General features: G+C 47.6%; 3 protein-coding genes across 3 annotated transcripts; 1 reads left to right on the top strand and 2 right to left on the bottom strand.

Annotated features, from left to right (window-relative positions):
- Window positions 1-3,310: 3,310 nt before the first annotated feature.
- DEU56DRAFT_146900 (uncharacterized protein) lies at window positions 3,311-4,999 on the bottom strand. The gene is made up of 2 exons (XM_041344769.1): window positions 4,103-4,999; window positions 3,311-4,039 (listed from the first exon to the last, which is right to left on the bottom strand). The coding sequence occupies exons 1-2, from the start codon at window positions 4,722-4,724 to the stop codon at window positions 3,495-3,497; spliced, it is 1,167 nt and encodes a 388-aa protein (XP_041202087.1). The 5' UTR covers window positions 4,725-4,999; the 3' UTR covers window positions 3,311-3,494.
- A 20-nt stretch (window positions 5,000-5,019) lies between these two features.
- On the bottom strand, window positions 5,020-11,288 carry DEU56DRAFT_838821 (inositol hexakisphosphate-domain-containing protein). The gene is made up of 33 exons (XM_041354895.1): window positions 10,871-11,288; window positions 10,615-10,812; window positions 10,357-10,492; window positions 10,265-10,299; window positions 10,096-10,211; window positions 10,019-10,026; window positions 9,933-9,963; window positions 9,660-9,884; window positions 9,597-9,608; window positions 9,436-9,535; window positions 9,223-9,387; window positions 8,988-9,117; window positions 8,853-8,928; window positions 8,766-8,785; window positions 8,520-8,703; window positions 8,440-8,468; window positions 8,108-8,385; window positions 7,962-8,052; window positions 7,626-7,902; window positions 7,414-7,570; window positions 7,200-7,364; window positions 7,033-7,152; window positions 6,780-6,978; window positions 6,616-6,726; window positions 6,544-6,564; window positions 6,416-6,491; window positions 6,295-6,365; window positions 6,026-6,248; window positions 5,947-5,970; window positions 5,636-5,897; window positions 5,458-5,581; window positions 5,329-5,406; window positions 5,020-5,274 (listed from the first exon to the last, which is right to left on the bottom strand). The coding sequence occupies exons 1-33, from the start codon at window positions 11,205-11,207 to the stop codon at window positions 5,130-5,132; spliced, it is 4,224 nt and encodes a 1,407-aa protein (XP_041202086.1). The 5' UTR covers window positions 11,208-11,288; the 3' UTR covers window positions 5,020-5,129.
- A 923-nt stretch (window positions 11,289-12,211) lies between these two features.
- DEU56DRAFT_747902 (cytochrome P450) lies at window positions 12,212-14,315 on the top strand (the record flags this gene model as incomplete). Its single annotated transcript, XM_041349306.1, has 11 exons — window positions 12,212-12,389; window positions 12,438-12,567; window positions 12,616-12,804; window positions 12,860-13,011; window positions 13,064-13,179; window positions 13,231-13,362; window positions 13,471-13,660; window positions 13,713-13,769; window positions 13,819-13,843; window positions 13,896-14,162; window positions 14,225-14,315. The coding sequence occupies 11 exons, from the start codon at window positions 12,212-12,214 to the stop codon at window positions 14,313-14,315; spliced, it is 1,527 nt and encodes a 508-aa protein (XP_041202085.1).
- Between the last annotated feature and the right edge of the window lie 1,067 nt (window positions 14,316-15,382).

The following is a 15,382-nucleotide window of genomic DNA, read 5'->3' as shown; positions in this document are numbered from 1 at the left end:
GAACAAAGACTTAGCGATACAACAATGTATGAAAAGCTTTATTTTGCGGTTTGTCCAGACCCACTTCTTTTTCAAACCTTCGGAACATCACCAACTTGAATAAATAAGTACAGCCATAAAACTAACAAAAACTCTTCCCGCTCCCCGCATAACACCTAGCCAGGAGTACCCCACCAGTAGTAATCGCATCGAGCATTTCCCGTCCTACACGCTGCTGCTAGTTGGCTCATGCACATGCTCTTGGAAAATAATTGAATTCATGCCGGTTGCTGTGTCGGTGTCAGCCACGAGCTTGGCGTGATATTCTCGAACGCTAAGGATCAGGCGTGGTCCCAGTACAAACATCTGCACAACCTGAAAAATTTGGAGTAAACTCCCATAAATCTGGGTTTGCAGGGAAAACATGCCCTGTAGAAATGATGAACCATTGCATGCAGAGGTTATCGACAGAATGGCATACCCATTTTATTTTTGGGGACAAGTCTCCGCCAATCATGAAGCAAGAAACAGCAACAAAGCTAAGAGGTGCAGACCTTCAGTGGAAGAAGGGGACCACGTTGGCATTGTGAGCTCACCTCGCAAAGTAAACCACGTGAGACCTCATCAACACCGTGAAACAATCTCGGATAATCCCTCCTGCCGACTGTCGTCGCAATTCACGGAAGTGTTTTACAGCAATCCAGATTGCGAGACATAGTGCGAGGACCTCCCATACGTCGAGTATCCAAATGATGGAGGCAATTTGATATCCTTTGTGGCTAGTAGTGCACTCGTAAGTTCCGGAGAGAATAAACACTTCTAGTAATCATCAATGAGCCTGGTGCACGGACGTCTTTCATTCATAATCAAGCTTACCTGCTGAAGTCTCCATTGTTACTATGACTCCGAACACTCCGGCGGTGACGTTGACAGCCAGCAATATTACAACAAGAAATATCAGCACCTTTCTGGATCGTTGATACATGGCGTGTAACCGAGTAAGCATGATGACTTGAGTGATGTTCTGTCAAGTCAATATCATTGACTCATTGTAGTTACATAGCTCACCGCTCAGTATTGCATTCACGATGATAATCCCCCAAGTTTGCAAGATGGCTATAATCAGACCTGACAAATCCAGGTGGTGATCAGCATCGGAGGATCACGCAATCAAAAGAAACTCACAGCTGTGGCAGTCATTATATTACACCAGCTGGTAAAGAATTAAACTCACCCCTGCATTGGAGTGCAGTTGATTAGACAGAAATGGCAAGTATTGGTTCAGAATACCTACTGAATCTGTCAGCAATATTGTCGGAACATCCGCTGTATGCCGCTGGTGAGAAGAAATAATGACGGTGAATATGAGGAGACATACCTGGAATCTGGATGCTTGTGGTGGGTCATTGATTAGTGCATTTCCAATTGCTTCACATTCCAAACATACACAACAAATACAATTCCAAGATAGCGCACCTTAAATATATTCAAGTCAGCCCAACTTGCCGACACACTTACAACATAAGCCACTTACACTCAAACACAGAGCGGTCATGAGTGACCAGCGTTGCCTCTAAAGCAAATTCATTGCATTTTCATGTTGTGATGACTCTGCTCACCCAGACGAGTTCGATCTATAAACCATTCGGAGTGAGATGGATGCTCCAACAATAACATCAACCTACCTCCTGTCCGAAAGTCAGGGCTGCAGAAACCATAAGAACATCAGCCATTCTTGAAAGTGATCTTGCTAACCCCAATCGTACATGACCGCAATAGAGGAGGCAACTGCGAGATGTTAGATCAAGTATCGCCGTCATTGTCCGATTGACTCTCCACGAACCTGCAAAATAGCTGTAAATACGGTGCGCATTGATGGCCGGCCAGAGACTGGGATCGTTTAAGACTAGAGTCATCTTTTTAGAGGATGGGTGTGAGGGAGCAGCGAACTCGGTGGACGTAATATGAAGATGAAGATGGTGTTCATACTAGATATACCACCACCCAGGGTTTTTAACCGAAATCAGCATCATGGGGCGATACCAGAAGGATACCAAAGACGGTGTCGATGAGATGGTGATTATAGGGACGCTCAAAGTTCGGGCGCGCAGTTACTCCGTGCAAACCTGTACTTGCATAATAAGCGGCACTTCGCATCACACTGGTAAGAACCGCAAGCTCTGAGAATTGCCTGGCGTTGTTTTATCGACAGGGCGCTCGTACGTAAGAGTATTTTAGGTAGCTTCTAGAGCAGCCAGCGATAAAGGTGGGTGGTCACGCAAGTAACGTACGGTCTGAGAGCATTAATGGCTCATGAGGACAGTCTCGACGTGCAAGTAACGAATTGCAACAAATTTCAAATTCCTCTCTTGGACTTGCTTGTCACGTGCACAACTAACAGAAGGAGTCGTGGGCCCGCTTTCAATGTTACATTCACAAGGGCATTGACTCCACTACAAGCTTCCTATCCGCCAGTCTCAAGCATACCATTCTTGAGAATTGGCCGCAGGACCAGAATTCGAAACAAATAAAACCTTCATCGCCCATACGAGGACCATCTTTCCGAGTTTGCAATCGACTTGGCGGTAGTTCAGGTCAATACATCGCTGCGCGTGTGCCAACAAAGCCAGTTGGGCAGAAGCAAACCTACTCTCCATCCCAGACATCCAGTCTGTTCGCATTCTCTTCCCCCTGGTCATAAACGGGCGATGGCCGACTCACAAGCTGTCTTTGTTACTTCTAAGCTAGAGATTTGCTCACGCGCTTCAGTCAGACTGACCCGAAGGCCATTGCAGCGGCCTCCATTCTGAAATGAGAAAGACGCGACCTTGAGGGAGCAGTAATTTTTTTGATTAAAGTTCTGTCGTGGTACCGTACTTGTAAGTGTGTAGAATGCACCTACCAAGCGATGTAGTCGGGTTTACCACTCGGATGATAGCTACGGTTCCTGCATTCTTTATCATGCAATCACTCGGGGTAAAAATTTCCCGTAAGCTATGCTTGGGATCACTAAATCGGTATTCCTTGGATACGGATGTGGATTTGATGGACGGTATAACACATGATGAGAAAAATAAAAGGGAATTCGTATGTGCTGCAGCGAGCGTCTTAGTAAAAATGATGGAGATAGATGTACCGAAAGCATGATGTAGGTGACAATGTTGATGGCGCTGACGAGTCCGGGGGCCAGTAGTCTGCGTGAAACAATCAAGATGATCATACGGAACACGGCAAATAAAAACCGAAACGCTAGATGAAACATAACAAAAATAAACCCAAGGTCATGCACATGTCGTAGACGAGTGTTGGAACGTGACCAACCACATAATGGCGAACCAGGAACAGTCCGTCGTAGTATGTCCATGTCGATTCGGCAACAGCCGTGCATTAGCATTCCATCCACAAAATCTCCCCTCCTCCCATGTTCTGCAAAACATCTAGCAAATATCCAGCAACTCTGTCCTATTCTCGTATTCACCCCCGTTTCCCCACGTCCGCCTTGCCCCCAAAAGCGCTCATCGCGGCCCATACCCATATGCGGCTTGCGGGCCCGGCGATACCCTGCCAGCACCTATTGCGGGACTTGCCGACCGCATATCGGGGGCATATCCCATGCCCGCCTGCGGACCTGGGGATGCGCGGCCTTGCACATCATACGCCATCTGTGGACCCGGACTCCTGGTCCGGGCCATCCGCGTCATCTGGATGGCCTCTGCAGTATGACCATCCGAGAAACCGTCGCCAAACGTATTGGGAACTGGGCCTCTATAAGGATCATAGTAGCCTGGTTGGCCATAGGTCCCAGGGTCGTCGTGGTAGGGTTGGTTGGGGTTGAGGTGTGGGAGAGGAGGGACAGCGTATGGGTCTGGTGAATTGGTGTAGGTTTCCGGAAGTGAGTTGGCGGCTACGGAATGGGCGTATCCACCGGGACTGGGTGCACGTGCGAGGTTCACCTCAGAGTCATTTTCTGCACCGAAACCTGACCGACCCGTAGATTTGGTTGGCAACGCATGAACGTCGGAACCATGCGTGTTCAGTTCTGGCCACTTGATTGCTTCATCTAGTGCGGTTGTTACATCGTGAGATCATGATAGATTTAAAAGTCACAAATCAGAAAACGCACTGTCATCAAAGTCTGAGAAGCGTTTCCTAGTGAACTTCCAAATGAAGAATGAGATGATACCAATGACTGCAACACCACCCGCTACAGAAAGACCAACAATGGAGCCCGTGCCAAGACCACTAGAGCTACTAGCAGTAGAAGAAGAAGATGGTGTGCTCGACGAGGTCGCGCTGGATGTGGGTGTAACAACAATGGTGCTGGTAATCTCCTGACCAACAGAGTTGGTGGTGACTTGTACCGAGGTAGACAGCGGAAGAGCAGCCGTGGTAGGAGTGGTGGGGGTGGTCTGGGGTGGTGTAGAAGTGGTCTGGGTGGTGGTGGCCGCCGGTGGCGTAGTCGTCGTTTGGGAGGCGGTAGTGGTAGGAGGTGTTGAAGCGGTCGACGGTGTCGACGTCGTTTGCGGTGTTGTAGTTGTAGGGGTTGTAGTGGGTTGCGTGGTTGTGGGGGTCGTAGTCGTGGCCCCCACGGGAGGTCCAGATAGAGTTAGCTGGCGCACATGAAGTTTGGGGTTTCGCTCTTCAAGTAGCTGATGTGGAGCATGTGCGACTGAGAGCAAAAAACAAGATGCCACTGCAAGAAGCAACAGACATCGCGACGTCGCGCTCTTCATTGCGCTCTTCATCGTGCGGGCTGAAGCGGACTGTCTATCGTGTGATACGAAGATTAATGAGCGTTCTCTATGGTATTTTTTTGAGGTCAGCACGTCGTAGGTGGTATCGTCGTCGCCGTTTAGAGGTGTGTCGTACGAAGAGGGAACTAACGACGACGCAGGTAAATGTGAATGAAAGAAAGTCTGGTAAAAAGCAGAGCAACTGATTGATGGAACAACCGGTGGCAGTGTTCACTGTCGCCACTCTTCCCTCGTGACCTACTGTGACAGTGACAACTCAACCGTCCGGTGCTGCGCACGCAGCAGGTACACGTTAACAACATATGGGCATGGATATTTATGGAGACAAAACAAAACCGGTGCGATACTATAAGTAAGTCGTCGTTGCCATCATCATCATGGAGAGGGCGCCCATCCTCAGTCCAATGACCTCCTCCCCAACAGCTTCGCAATTTCTCTATGTTCTCGGAGCCAATCCGAAAACCCTCTCGTCTCCCTTCCCTGCATCTCCCGTATTTCAATGAGATAATTGGCAAATACAATCAACAAGCCATAGCGATATCTGCGCATGGTGCGCGTCAGGTAGCTACGTGGACCACACATGGAAACAACTCACAGGTAATTCACCGCAACGTTCATCAACTTCCGTTGCATCGCGCTTCCCTTTTCCAGAGACTCTACCTTTAGTTTGTAGCTATGTAGTTCATCAGCGCCATACAAGGCACGATACGGGTGTTTCACTTACTCGTATATTGACTTGCGAAGATTCTGTACGTCCTGCATAAGATCAATGGCGCGGTCCGTCAGGCGCTTTGCAATTTTGCCGTGAGACAAAACGCCGACAAGTTGTAATATTGTCTTGTACTCCCCTATCACAACATATCGTCAGAGACAGAATAATCGGGCTTAACTGGTAATCAGACCTTGTCGATAAGCCTGTTCTTCTGAGGGACCATCAATGGAGTCAAATTCAGTAGAGTTGAGGTCTTCCTGTGTGTCAATGCAGTTCTCCTCGCCCTGCCAGTTCATCGTCGTTGATATCAAGCAGGCTGTGACCATCCCAGTGGTCGTGCGACCACGGCCCATCTGACAATTGAATATGAAGTCGTCCGCTTCTGAGTATCCAAACCGGACACGTTCCAGTAATTGTGACAGAGCATCAGGCAACGGTGCTTGTTCGTCGGTCTGTGAATTCCCATGAGCGCTTATTTCACACGAAATCCTGGTGCCTCACGATAGCAACTCGACCATAATTGATCTGGCGTATATAATCAGCGACAGCAGACCTGAGAGTTGAAGATTGTCGCACTGACCTTGAACCCCTCCTTAGCCATAAGATCGAAAACATCTCTTGGGGTCATAATATCATCCTCATCCACCGTCTCCCATATGGGTATGATAGTGAACACGCCAGGGCGCTCCTCCACCTCATCATGCAGAAGGATACGTCCATCGCCCATTCTGACCTCACGTATAACATCTTTCTTGAAACGTTCCTCCATAGCCTCCACCATGGCTGTTGTGACCCCAGTTGATCTGCGTGAAATCAGCCTGCTGTCAAACGTGGTTGATAAGCACTTACTCTACGTTTTCGAGTGGCTTGTTTACGATCCGCAGAACATGCGGGCGGCCTGCAATATAAATAACCGGTTCCTATGTCGCTTCAGCCATTATGAAGCAAACAACGACATTCCTATCCTTACCTCTCGCAAGGAGGTCCAATACACCATGCTGTGTCCTTGTGGATCAGCATCAACGCGTGCTAGGGCTCGCCGCAAACTATGGACACGACGCGGTGAGAGTTCATTCCATCAACACGCTACAAACCTACCCTTGAACTGTAGGCATTCCGCTGCAGACCAGATTTAACGAACGTCAAATGACATATCTCAAAGAAACACACCTTCCGCACACCATCTTTTCATCAGCCGGATCTACAGGAGAAGAAGTCCGAGAAGAAGCCAGCTTCAACGTCAGCGGCACGCGACGGAAATTAGGAGAGCCTTCGATCCTCCTATACAAGAAAATCACTTCAATTCATGCCATTGAACTTATGAAAGGACGCACTCAGGGAGCGACATCTTTTGCAGATTGCAGAAGAAGTCGCTCTTGAGGATGGTAGACGCAGAGAGAATGCTGCCAGATCGGGTTACTACTACTCGTTTGACTTCATCAGGACGAGCTACACTCTCAATGTCCGCACGCTCGAGTGGCTTGAGGGCGTGCAAACCTTCCGCAATGAGTTCCTTCTCGAACGTCTTGATGACTATGCCGTATTGGTAAGTGGAACGCTTTAGTGAGGCACACGAATGACAAATACCTGGTCGACTCTCAATGAAACTCTTGAACGTCTCAAATGACTGCATCGTATCTGGCTCAGTAGATCGCAGGTACGCCTGAAACAGAATGAGCTCAAAGTAGCGTCGCAAATTGTGCATCCCTGAATTTGTTCAATACTAGCATAAAGGGAAAATGTTGTTTTTTTACCTTTTGAGGCATGAACGCGCTTTTGCTTCTCTTCAGTCGCTTCCTCAGCCAAAATACGCTCGTCTTCGATAGAGTCTCGGAGATTCATGACGATCGCGCATTGATCAATGACCTCGTCAACAGTATTCTTGACTGCAGAACCTTTTCGGACGATTCGAAGGAGATCTATACATATTTCAGTGGTATGCCTCAAAAGGAAAGGCTGAAGACGCACTATTGATGACCTGATATGAAAGGCGCTTATTTGTAGGCTTATCGTGAAAAGTTTCAGAAGTCATCGACGTTGACAGTGAGCGAGACTCTGTTCGAGGCGACCACTGAGAAAGCGTCCGACTGTCCTGCAGCCATTGTTGAATGAGGACAATTAACACCTGCGTTGCAAGAAATATCAATAAATAACAGCCTTTCGCTTCCACCTGTACTCACGGAAGTTAGAGTACTCCTTCCTCGTCCAAGCTGACAATTGACGACCGTAACCGTACTGGAAGAGTCTGTGCGAAGAACAAGGTCCATGAGCTCACTGATGTCTGCGAAATCGGGAGGACGCTCGGATGTGATTGGGATCCGAACGTATTGGAGATCCAAGCCATGTCTAGATTTGCGGGATGCCATAATGTCCTTTAGCACTGCGACGTTTGAAGGGTGTACTTCTTCCCATATGGGAATCACAGATCCATCTGGGGTCTCTGTGTGAAGAAGCAGCCTTCATTGTTTTTCAGGGTATGTGAGTTATAATTTGAAACTGTGAGAACTAAGACGCACCTTCCCCCAAACGCTTCAAGCTCTGCGAGGACATCATCTTTGAGGCGCTCTTCCAAGACTTCCAGCCGCGATGCAGAAATTCCTCCATAATCTGCAACGTTTCGGATCTTCAGAAACAATGTCAGAGCTGAAACCTGGGGACGAACCCTTCATGTTCCTGAGGGAGAAGCGCTCGCGCCTTAAACAGTAAGGTGCACCGTTGACATAAACAATGGGCTCTTCTCTTAATGTCACCCACACGACTTTGTTTACATCGGGATGCGCTTCTTTAACACGATGCACCACCTCGTCGACTGCGGATTCAGTCGGTTGGCCACTCGCATAGATGTTAGTCCCGGGTATATTACGAAAGTTAATAGCCCCGCGGACTGAGTCGGAAACACGATGAGATTCTGAAAGCCATTGGTCTGATTTGAGAAGCGTGCTTTTTGACAGAAATAAGAAGTCAGACACGCTGCAAACGCATGATGTGACGTACCTCTCTCGCAAAATGATTCCACTCCGATTCTGCGGCAATTAATAAGGCCGAGCGGTACACGTTATTTCCAAAGAACGAACCTTAACAACGTGGTCGCTATACTCATCGCCGAGCAGCTGCCCTCCGGCAATCTCCACATCGTTCTTCTGTCCAGCCACCAGGGACTTATCTTCCGTTCCTGATCTCGACAAAAGGGAAAGGTCGTTGACGGGCGCGAAGATGTTGAGTCTCGAACCGTATATCTTGCGGAGGAACATGACCTGACTGTAAATATGTAGGTCGTCATTCAATGTCTTCCGAGACACTGAATGCTGGTGGCAGCTTACTTCCAAATTTCTGTTCTCGCCTAGCAATCAAGATGCCAACATGACGTCAACCTGGGAATATTCTATCAATGATAGAGAACAACGTACCTTCAGCCAATCCGAAAAGGTTATCTCAAAGTCCTCGACAGAATCAACATAGCTCGCGAAGGTAATCATAAAGAAACTAATCGATATGGGGTAGCAGTTATTGAAGTTCCGGTATAGTCACGATCAGGCACGTACTATTTCTCCAGCGCTCCGCGAGCCTTGGATAAATGATCTTCTTGTTTGCTTTCATCACTATCGGCTGTTGTGAGTGAATACTTGACCCTGTGGGTGAGGATGTCTTCCCGAAGATTCGTGACCTGATCACCTAAGGCGTAAAGACATGGTTAGCAGCCAACTCCCAATATACAACAATGTCATGATTAAGGCGCGAGATCTGAGACATCGGAATGAAGCATGATGGTGCACCTACATGCATCGATTACGCGATCAACTAGTCTTTTAGCCCGTAAGCCGTGATCCAAACACCCAAGTAAACTCAGTATTACTCCATAGTTGCCTTGGTGCGCTTTGCGTAAGTTCTCCAAGAGTGTGGGTTGCGCCATGAGCAAGGCAATCACAGACTGCGAATGGAGATCTACGAAAGATAAGGTTATTTCCTGAGTAAGGTCGCGATGATACGTACGTCGCTGCAACACATATGTCAATCTCAGCAACGACTTGTTTTGGTCCTGTTGCGCACTAGCATTTTCCAGCGCTTGAGCCAGCTTGATATCAGTGGATGCCTTAGGAAATAACAAGCTAATCAAGACACAAGCGTAATTGATTGACATACTCGCGCCATACCTGATTTGTAGGCTTAAAGAATGTGTCACAGAATTGTGTACAAGGAAAAGATTGTCAACTTACCGTACTGATTCCGGAGCTGCCGTTACCCAAATTGCTCAACAAAGATGACCTACTCGCGTATGGGTCTTCTAAGCCCCTAGTGAGCAACATCTTCCTCCTGACGATCACGGCTGCAACCATAGCGAATGTAGTTCGGACGGCACCCATACCACAAGAAAATACAAGGGCACTTCGGACCGGATCTGTGTTTTTAATAACACGTAGGTACGCATCTAAATAGTTGTCCTGGGTGGTGTAAGCGGCAAGTCTTAGTCGGAAGTATGACGTGCTCACTTCGATGGGACGGTCGGGGGATATAGGGATACTGAAACAGTAGATCAACAATGTGACCCGGGTGCCAGGACGTATAGTCAACATACCGGTGGTACTATGATGGAGAGAGTATAGCGCGAGGCTTGAAACCAGGAGAGTAGATGAAAGACTGACAAAAGCGTACCTCTACATTCCATCCATCTGCACGCATTTGGTCCCAAAGTTCTCGTGATGTTCTTACGTTGACCTTGTCAACATGGGTCCAGGTAGGCAAAACGGCGCCATCGCCGCTCTCGGCAGCTGTAAAAGTTGACATTCAGCGTCCGGTGGAAGTAAAATGTTGTATTGCTCACGCAATTCATTGTGAGTTAATATTAGGCCGCCATACCTGGTCAAACAGAATCAGTGCTGTGCGCCACTAAAGCGATTTCGGATATTTTATCACTTTGTTGATTCCTGTAAAATGTCGTTTTTCAAACGTTCTTCTATGGCTTCTAGATTTTCGGCGCGATCGGATAATGATAGGGTTCTTCTTGGTTCAGCGGAATCGCGCAACACGAAGGGTCGTCCTGATATATACACTACGATGGAGACGGAGAGACAGAAGAACAAATGCGTCACCCAACATCATGAATAGGACGTGCGAAATTTCATGTATTAACCTGGGCATAATGATCATTTGAAGACTGCAAGAAAAACTTACCGATCGGCTCTTCCCGCGTAGAAAACCAAACGACGTGAGACGGACCGACAGTGCCAGGTCGACAGCGTAAAACCGATAGAATCGCTCGAAGACCTTGTGTGCGAGGTTGTGCAACTCCGAAAACGTTTGTGTTGCCTGGCCGTGATGCCCTAAAGTTGGGGGCACCGTGGACATTCAAATCGAGATCAAGACCTCGGCCTGTTAAGTCATTAGTTTGTGAACCAACTTCACAACAACCAATGATAATCAAGCGAACCAGACGGATAATAATCGGTTTTCAAGATGAAGCCTCGGGACAACACGCTTCCTGTTCTCGTTTTGACAACGGATGGTTCTGCTCGCTTCAGATTGCCCATGAGATCAAGAGCTGCGACAGCTTGTTTCCCTGTCATTGATATTTTCGATTCGCTCGCGACACGAGATGTTCTGAGAGCTTTTAAATCTCTAGATGGCAACTGGAGAGCCGGCCGATTCACCAAAGGTACTGATGCAGGCCGTTCGGTCGCATCGTCCAGTGATGTTATCGGAAGCTGGTTGATGTGCCGCATAGTGCTTACTTCGAGCGACACAGAGCGGGGAGTTTGGTTATTCATCGTGCGATGAGACCAGAGACTAAGTACTGGCTGGCTGAAATGTCGCGAATCGAAGGTTCGCTGCTAGTGGGTCACACGACTCACTGACTCGGACTCTGAGGAACGGTCTATTCACGTCCACGTGAGGCGTGAGAATAGTTGAATACTGCCAGTGGTGGGCTCGCTGAGCCATTTTGAGCCATTTCCGCGCAAGCTCAGCTGATACTTAAAAAGTTTCTCATTTCTTTTCATTTACCTTTCAATCGACTACCTTGCGGAAGCCCGAGGCTGCCTGATGGGTACTTGGTAAGATTCAGTTGTGGAGGTTAACTGAAATCTGAAACGAATCTTGCAGACAAGGTTTATTGCTCGATTCATGATCTCAGTTCGGTTTCATTCCACCTCGTATCATTACAGATTACTCGGTATGGACCGAATACATCGCCTTCCGGCGACGATCCTATCATCGGTTACCACTCATTCGGCCAGGTCGATGAGCGGTAACCGAGAGTATTGACAGGCTTGTTGTGGATTCCTTCACCGCCCCTCCGCCTCGCACATCTACTTTGCCACAATTTCGGTTTTCATCTACTATTTGTGTTCAATTTGGTCATCGTAAGTAATTCATTTATTCCTTTCATGAAGTGTCAAGCCAAGCTTCAGCCAACTGACAGCGGAACCGCCGTAGGGACTCGCAGGGATATCTCGTGGGAGACGGGTGTCATCGTCGCTGACGTATCTCTTTGATGCGAGTATTCACGTATATTCAATTGTGCATGCCGTGCAAAAAGAAAATACACAGATCGGGACAACTCCTTGTGAGACTTGACCTAGCCTTTCCTTCATAGGGCGCAAGCCGTCATGACAGAATATGGGCAATTGAATTCCCGTCCCAGGAGGGCATGGTGTTAACATGAATATGGCGACAATTGTTTTTTTCTAGACTCAAATAGCATGCTTCAAAGATATTAAAGCTGCTTGTGATGCATGGATCTTTATCATCATTTGAGATGTCCCTCACTCCCATGATCTATATTCCTGCCATCATATGTCTCTTTCTGGCCATTTACCGAGTTCGACGCAAAGGTTCATCCAATCTCTCCCTTCCTCCTGGCCCCAAGGGCTTGCCGGTGCTAGGTAACCTGCTCGACCTCAACGGCAGTCAGCCATGGGTTAGCTTCACTCAGTGGGCATCGACACGCGGTAGGTCCGTCATTTTTCCAAGAATAAAGCCTCCTTACTTTTTTAAAGGGAATATCATCTACTGTAAGCTGTTCGGACGCCAAATCATTGTTCTGCAATCGCAGGAAGTCGCCAAAGCACTGTTGGACCATCGCTCTAGTATTTATTCTGACAGGCCACCGATCTCTACCATGAAGGCGTAAGGGAACCAGTCAACTTTCTAAATTTACATCTGATGCCCTCATAGAATTGGATCTGAATTTAATAGTGCCCAGTTAAGGTATTCCGATGAATGGAGATTGCATCGACGAATTTTCCATCAATCATTCCGTTCCGAGGCTGCAAAGGATTACTTACCTATTCAACTTCGCAAAGCTCGTCAGATGTTGCAGGGCATCATAGAAACTCCTGATCGCTACCAGCGCCACATCGAACTGTAAGTGATAGCTTATCCCTCGGCAAGCGTAATGATAAAACCGCGGTAACCCCAGTTTCGCCTCATCTATCATAATGTCTGCTGTATACGATTACGAGGCCCAGCGGAATGACGACCCACTTTTACTTACCGCTGAAAAGGCGATCAAGGTCTTTTTAGAGGTGGCAAGCCCCCAAACTTCAGCCATTCTGGAGACATTTCCGTTTCGTAAGTTATTATCAATTTACGTCTCCAGAAAATAATCTCTGACTCAGCTTAGTGTTAAAACTGCCTTCTTGGTTCCCTGGAGCAAATTTCAAAAGACTCGCTGTCCAATCGCAAAAGAACGCTACCGCGATGGTCGACATCCCGTTCCGGTATGCACGAGAACGTGTAGTAAGCATCTTATCCCGAATAAGAATGAATCCATATTAACATGAGGTGTAGATGACCGCAACTTCGAATCCGTGTATGATCTCGGAGTCATATAAGCGGATAGAGACGCACGGTAATGCGGATGAATTCGAGCTTGCATTAAAGTCGTCTTCTGCTACAGCATTCATTGGTATGCTGCAATTCGTTTTACAGTGTGACGACACTGATCCATGCTTGTATCCAGCTGGAGTTGAAACGGTCGGTCCCGCTTATCTACATCAACGTACCTCCCACGAACTGACGGGTATCTAGACTGCGTCAACGCTCACTGTCTTTGTTCTTGCTATGATGCTCTATCCAGATGTACAGAAACGTGCACAAACGGAGATTGAGGCCGTTGGAGGCGCCGACTGGCTTCCTACCTTTGAAGATCGATCTTCGTTGCCGTATGTAGAAGCAGTCTTACGTGAGACGCTTAGATGGCATCCTGTATTCCCTCTTGGTGGGTTGATCTCCTGCATCGTATGTCAGGGTCTGACATGGGGCAAAATCAGGTTTGCCACATTATACTGCAGACAGCGACGTATACAATGATCATTACATACCCAAAGGTCTGATATCTCCTATACCTCGTCACTTCTGATGCTAATCATCACGTAGGTGCAATTGTTATGGCAAATATCTGGTGTGTCGTGGTACTCGCTTGGTCTTGAGTTGTGTTAAAGTGACTGCTACAGGGCCATGTCACAAGACAAAGTTCGATACCCGAATCCTAATGACTTCAAGCCGGAGAGGTTTTTCATGGCTAATGGACAACTGAACGACGACACTGTCGAATTTCCTTTTGGCTTCGGGCGCCGAGTATGTGTTGGGAGGTATTTTGCCGATGCTTCCTTGTGGATTGCTATGGTGTCTCTGCTAGCAACTTTCCGTTTTATGAGACCATTGGACAGTGATGGCAAAGAAGTAGACCCTATCTTTCAATGGTCCACTGGATTAATTTCGTGAGTGTCGTGTTCCATGCCTTAATTCACGGAGTAGTGAGCTAACCGATGAGATAAATCAGACACCCCGAATCTCTCCCTTGCCGTGTCGTTCCCCGACACCGGGATATGACAGCAGACAAGCTCGCAGATATAATCAACCTCAGCGCATGAAGCGAGCTGCTTGACCAGCTGTATAATTATATTTAAACGGAGGAGCACATAATTTTTGTACATGACATGTGTAATACGTCCAATTTGTAATTGACCCTGATTCCGCACACTGACAAGCAGTTCGAACTTAACTTCGGACTATATTCGGGCTGTTTCGGGAGAAACAAGTGAATATGAACTAATGCCCTTAGACATGCGTCAAGCACGTTTTCTACTCGAGCAGTGCATCGAGGCATGAAATCTATCATGATGGCACTTTTCCACAAAGAAGGACCTCAATAGCTTACGTATGTATACTAATCAGCTACTGTGTGTTGTTGATTGTTGTTGATTAGTCTTTTGTCGCTAATTAGTTACTTGCTGTCGCACCCCCCCAACCCCGCATATCTTCCTCGACCATTCTTGCACAAGCAATGAGATGGGCCCAACGATCAAGGTTACTCGCGGCCTTGATCACAATATCTAGTAAGATTTTCGCGAGTTCAACCTCTCGTCGGAATGTATATTCTAGCGGGATGTGGTACTCGCTAACATCTTACGATCACCGTGACAGAGCGTGTAACTCGAATGTATCAAGTTCCCTAGTCAAGATGAAGCTCATGATGACTTGCGAACCAGTCGGCGTGAACTTGTCAAAGGGTCCCTCATATGACGTATGGTAAGCGATGACTTGATGTCGTGTCTAACCTGTTGCTTGACACACCGTCCTATGACAAGCCTGGACCAAGTCCCAATTACTCCCAGCAAATCGACAGATGTGCGCCGGGGCGAACTGAGTGTTGGACGTGGTTGAGAATTTGGTAAACAATATGCTCTTGTTTAACCACGTTCTTATCTACGCTCATCGACGGTCCTTGAGAGCCTAGTTTGAAGCTTAAGATCCTAAAAGCGTGTGTTTCTCATCATTCATCAGATAGTTCATCATTAAGTAGTAAATAGGACGAGGGCTTGACTATGGAGGCAACAATTGGACAAAGCCTCGAGGACGCCATACAATCCGCGTTGTGCAAGTTGGCAACCGGCTACTCATGTACGACCTAGTACATACCGTATACGGCCGCGTCTGA

Source organism: Suillus clintonianus (assembly GCF_016758775.1).
Source record: "Suillus clintonianus strain FC179 chromosome Unknown DEU56scaffold_149, whole genome shotgun sequence".
Lineage (NCBI taxonomy): Eukaryota > Fungi > Basidiomycota > Agaricomycetes > Boletales > Suillaceae > Suillus > Suillus clintonianus.
The sequence above is the reverse complement of the archived record's forward strand: the minus strand, read 5'-3'. Positions and strand labels throughout refer to the sequence as shown.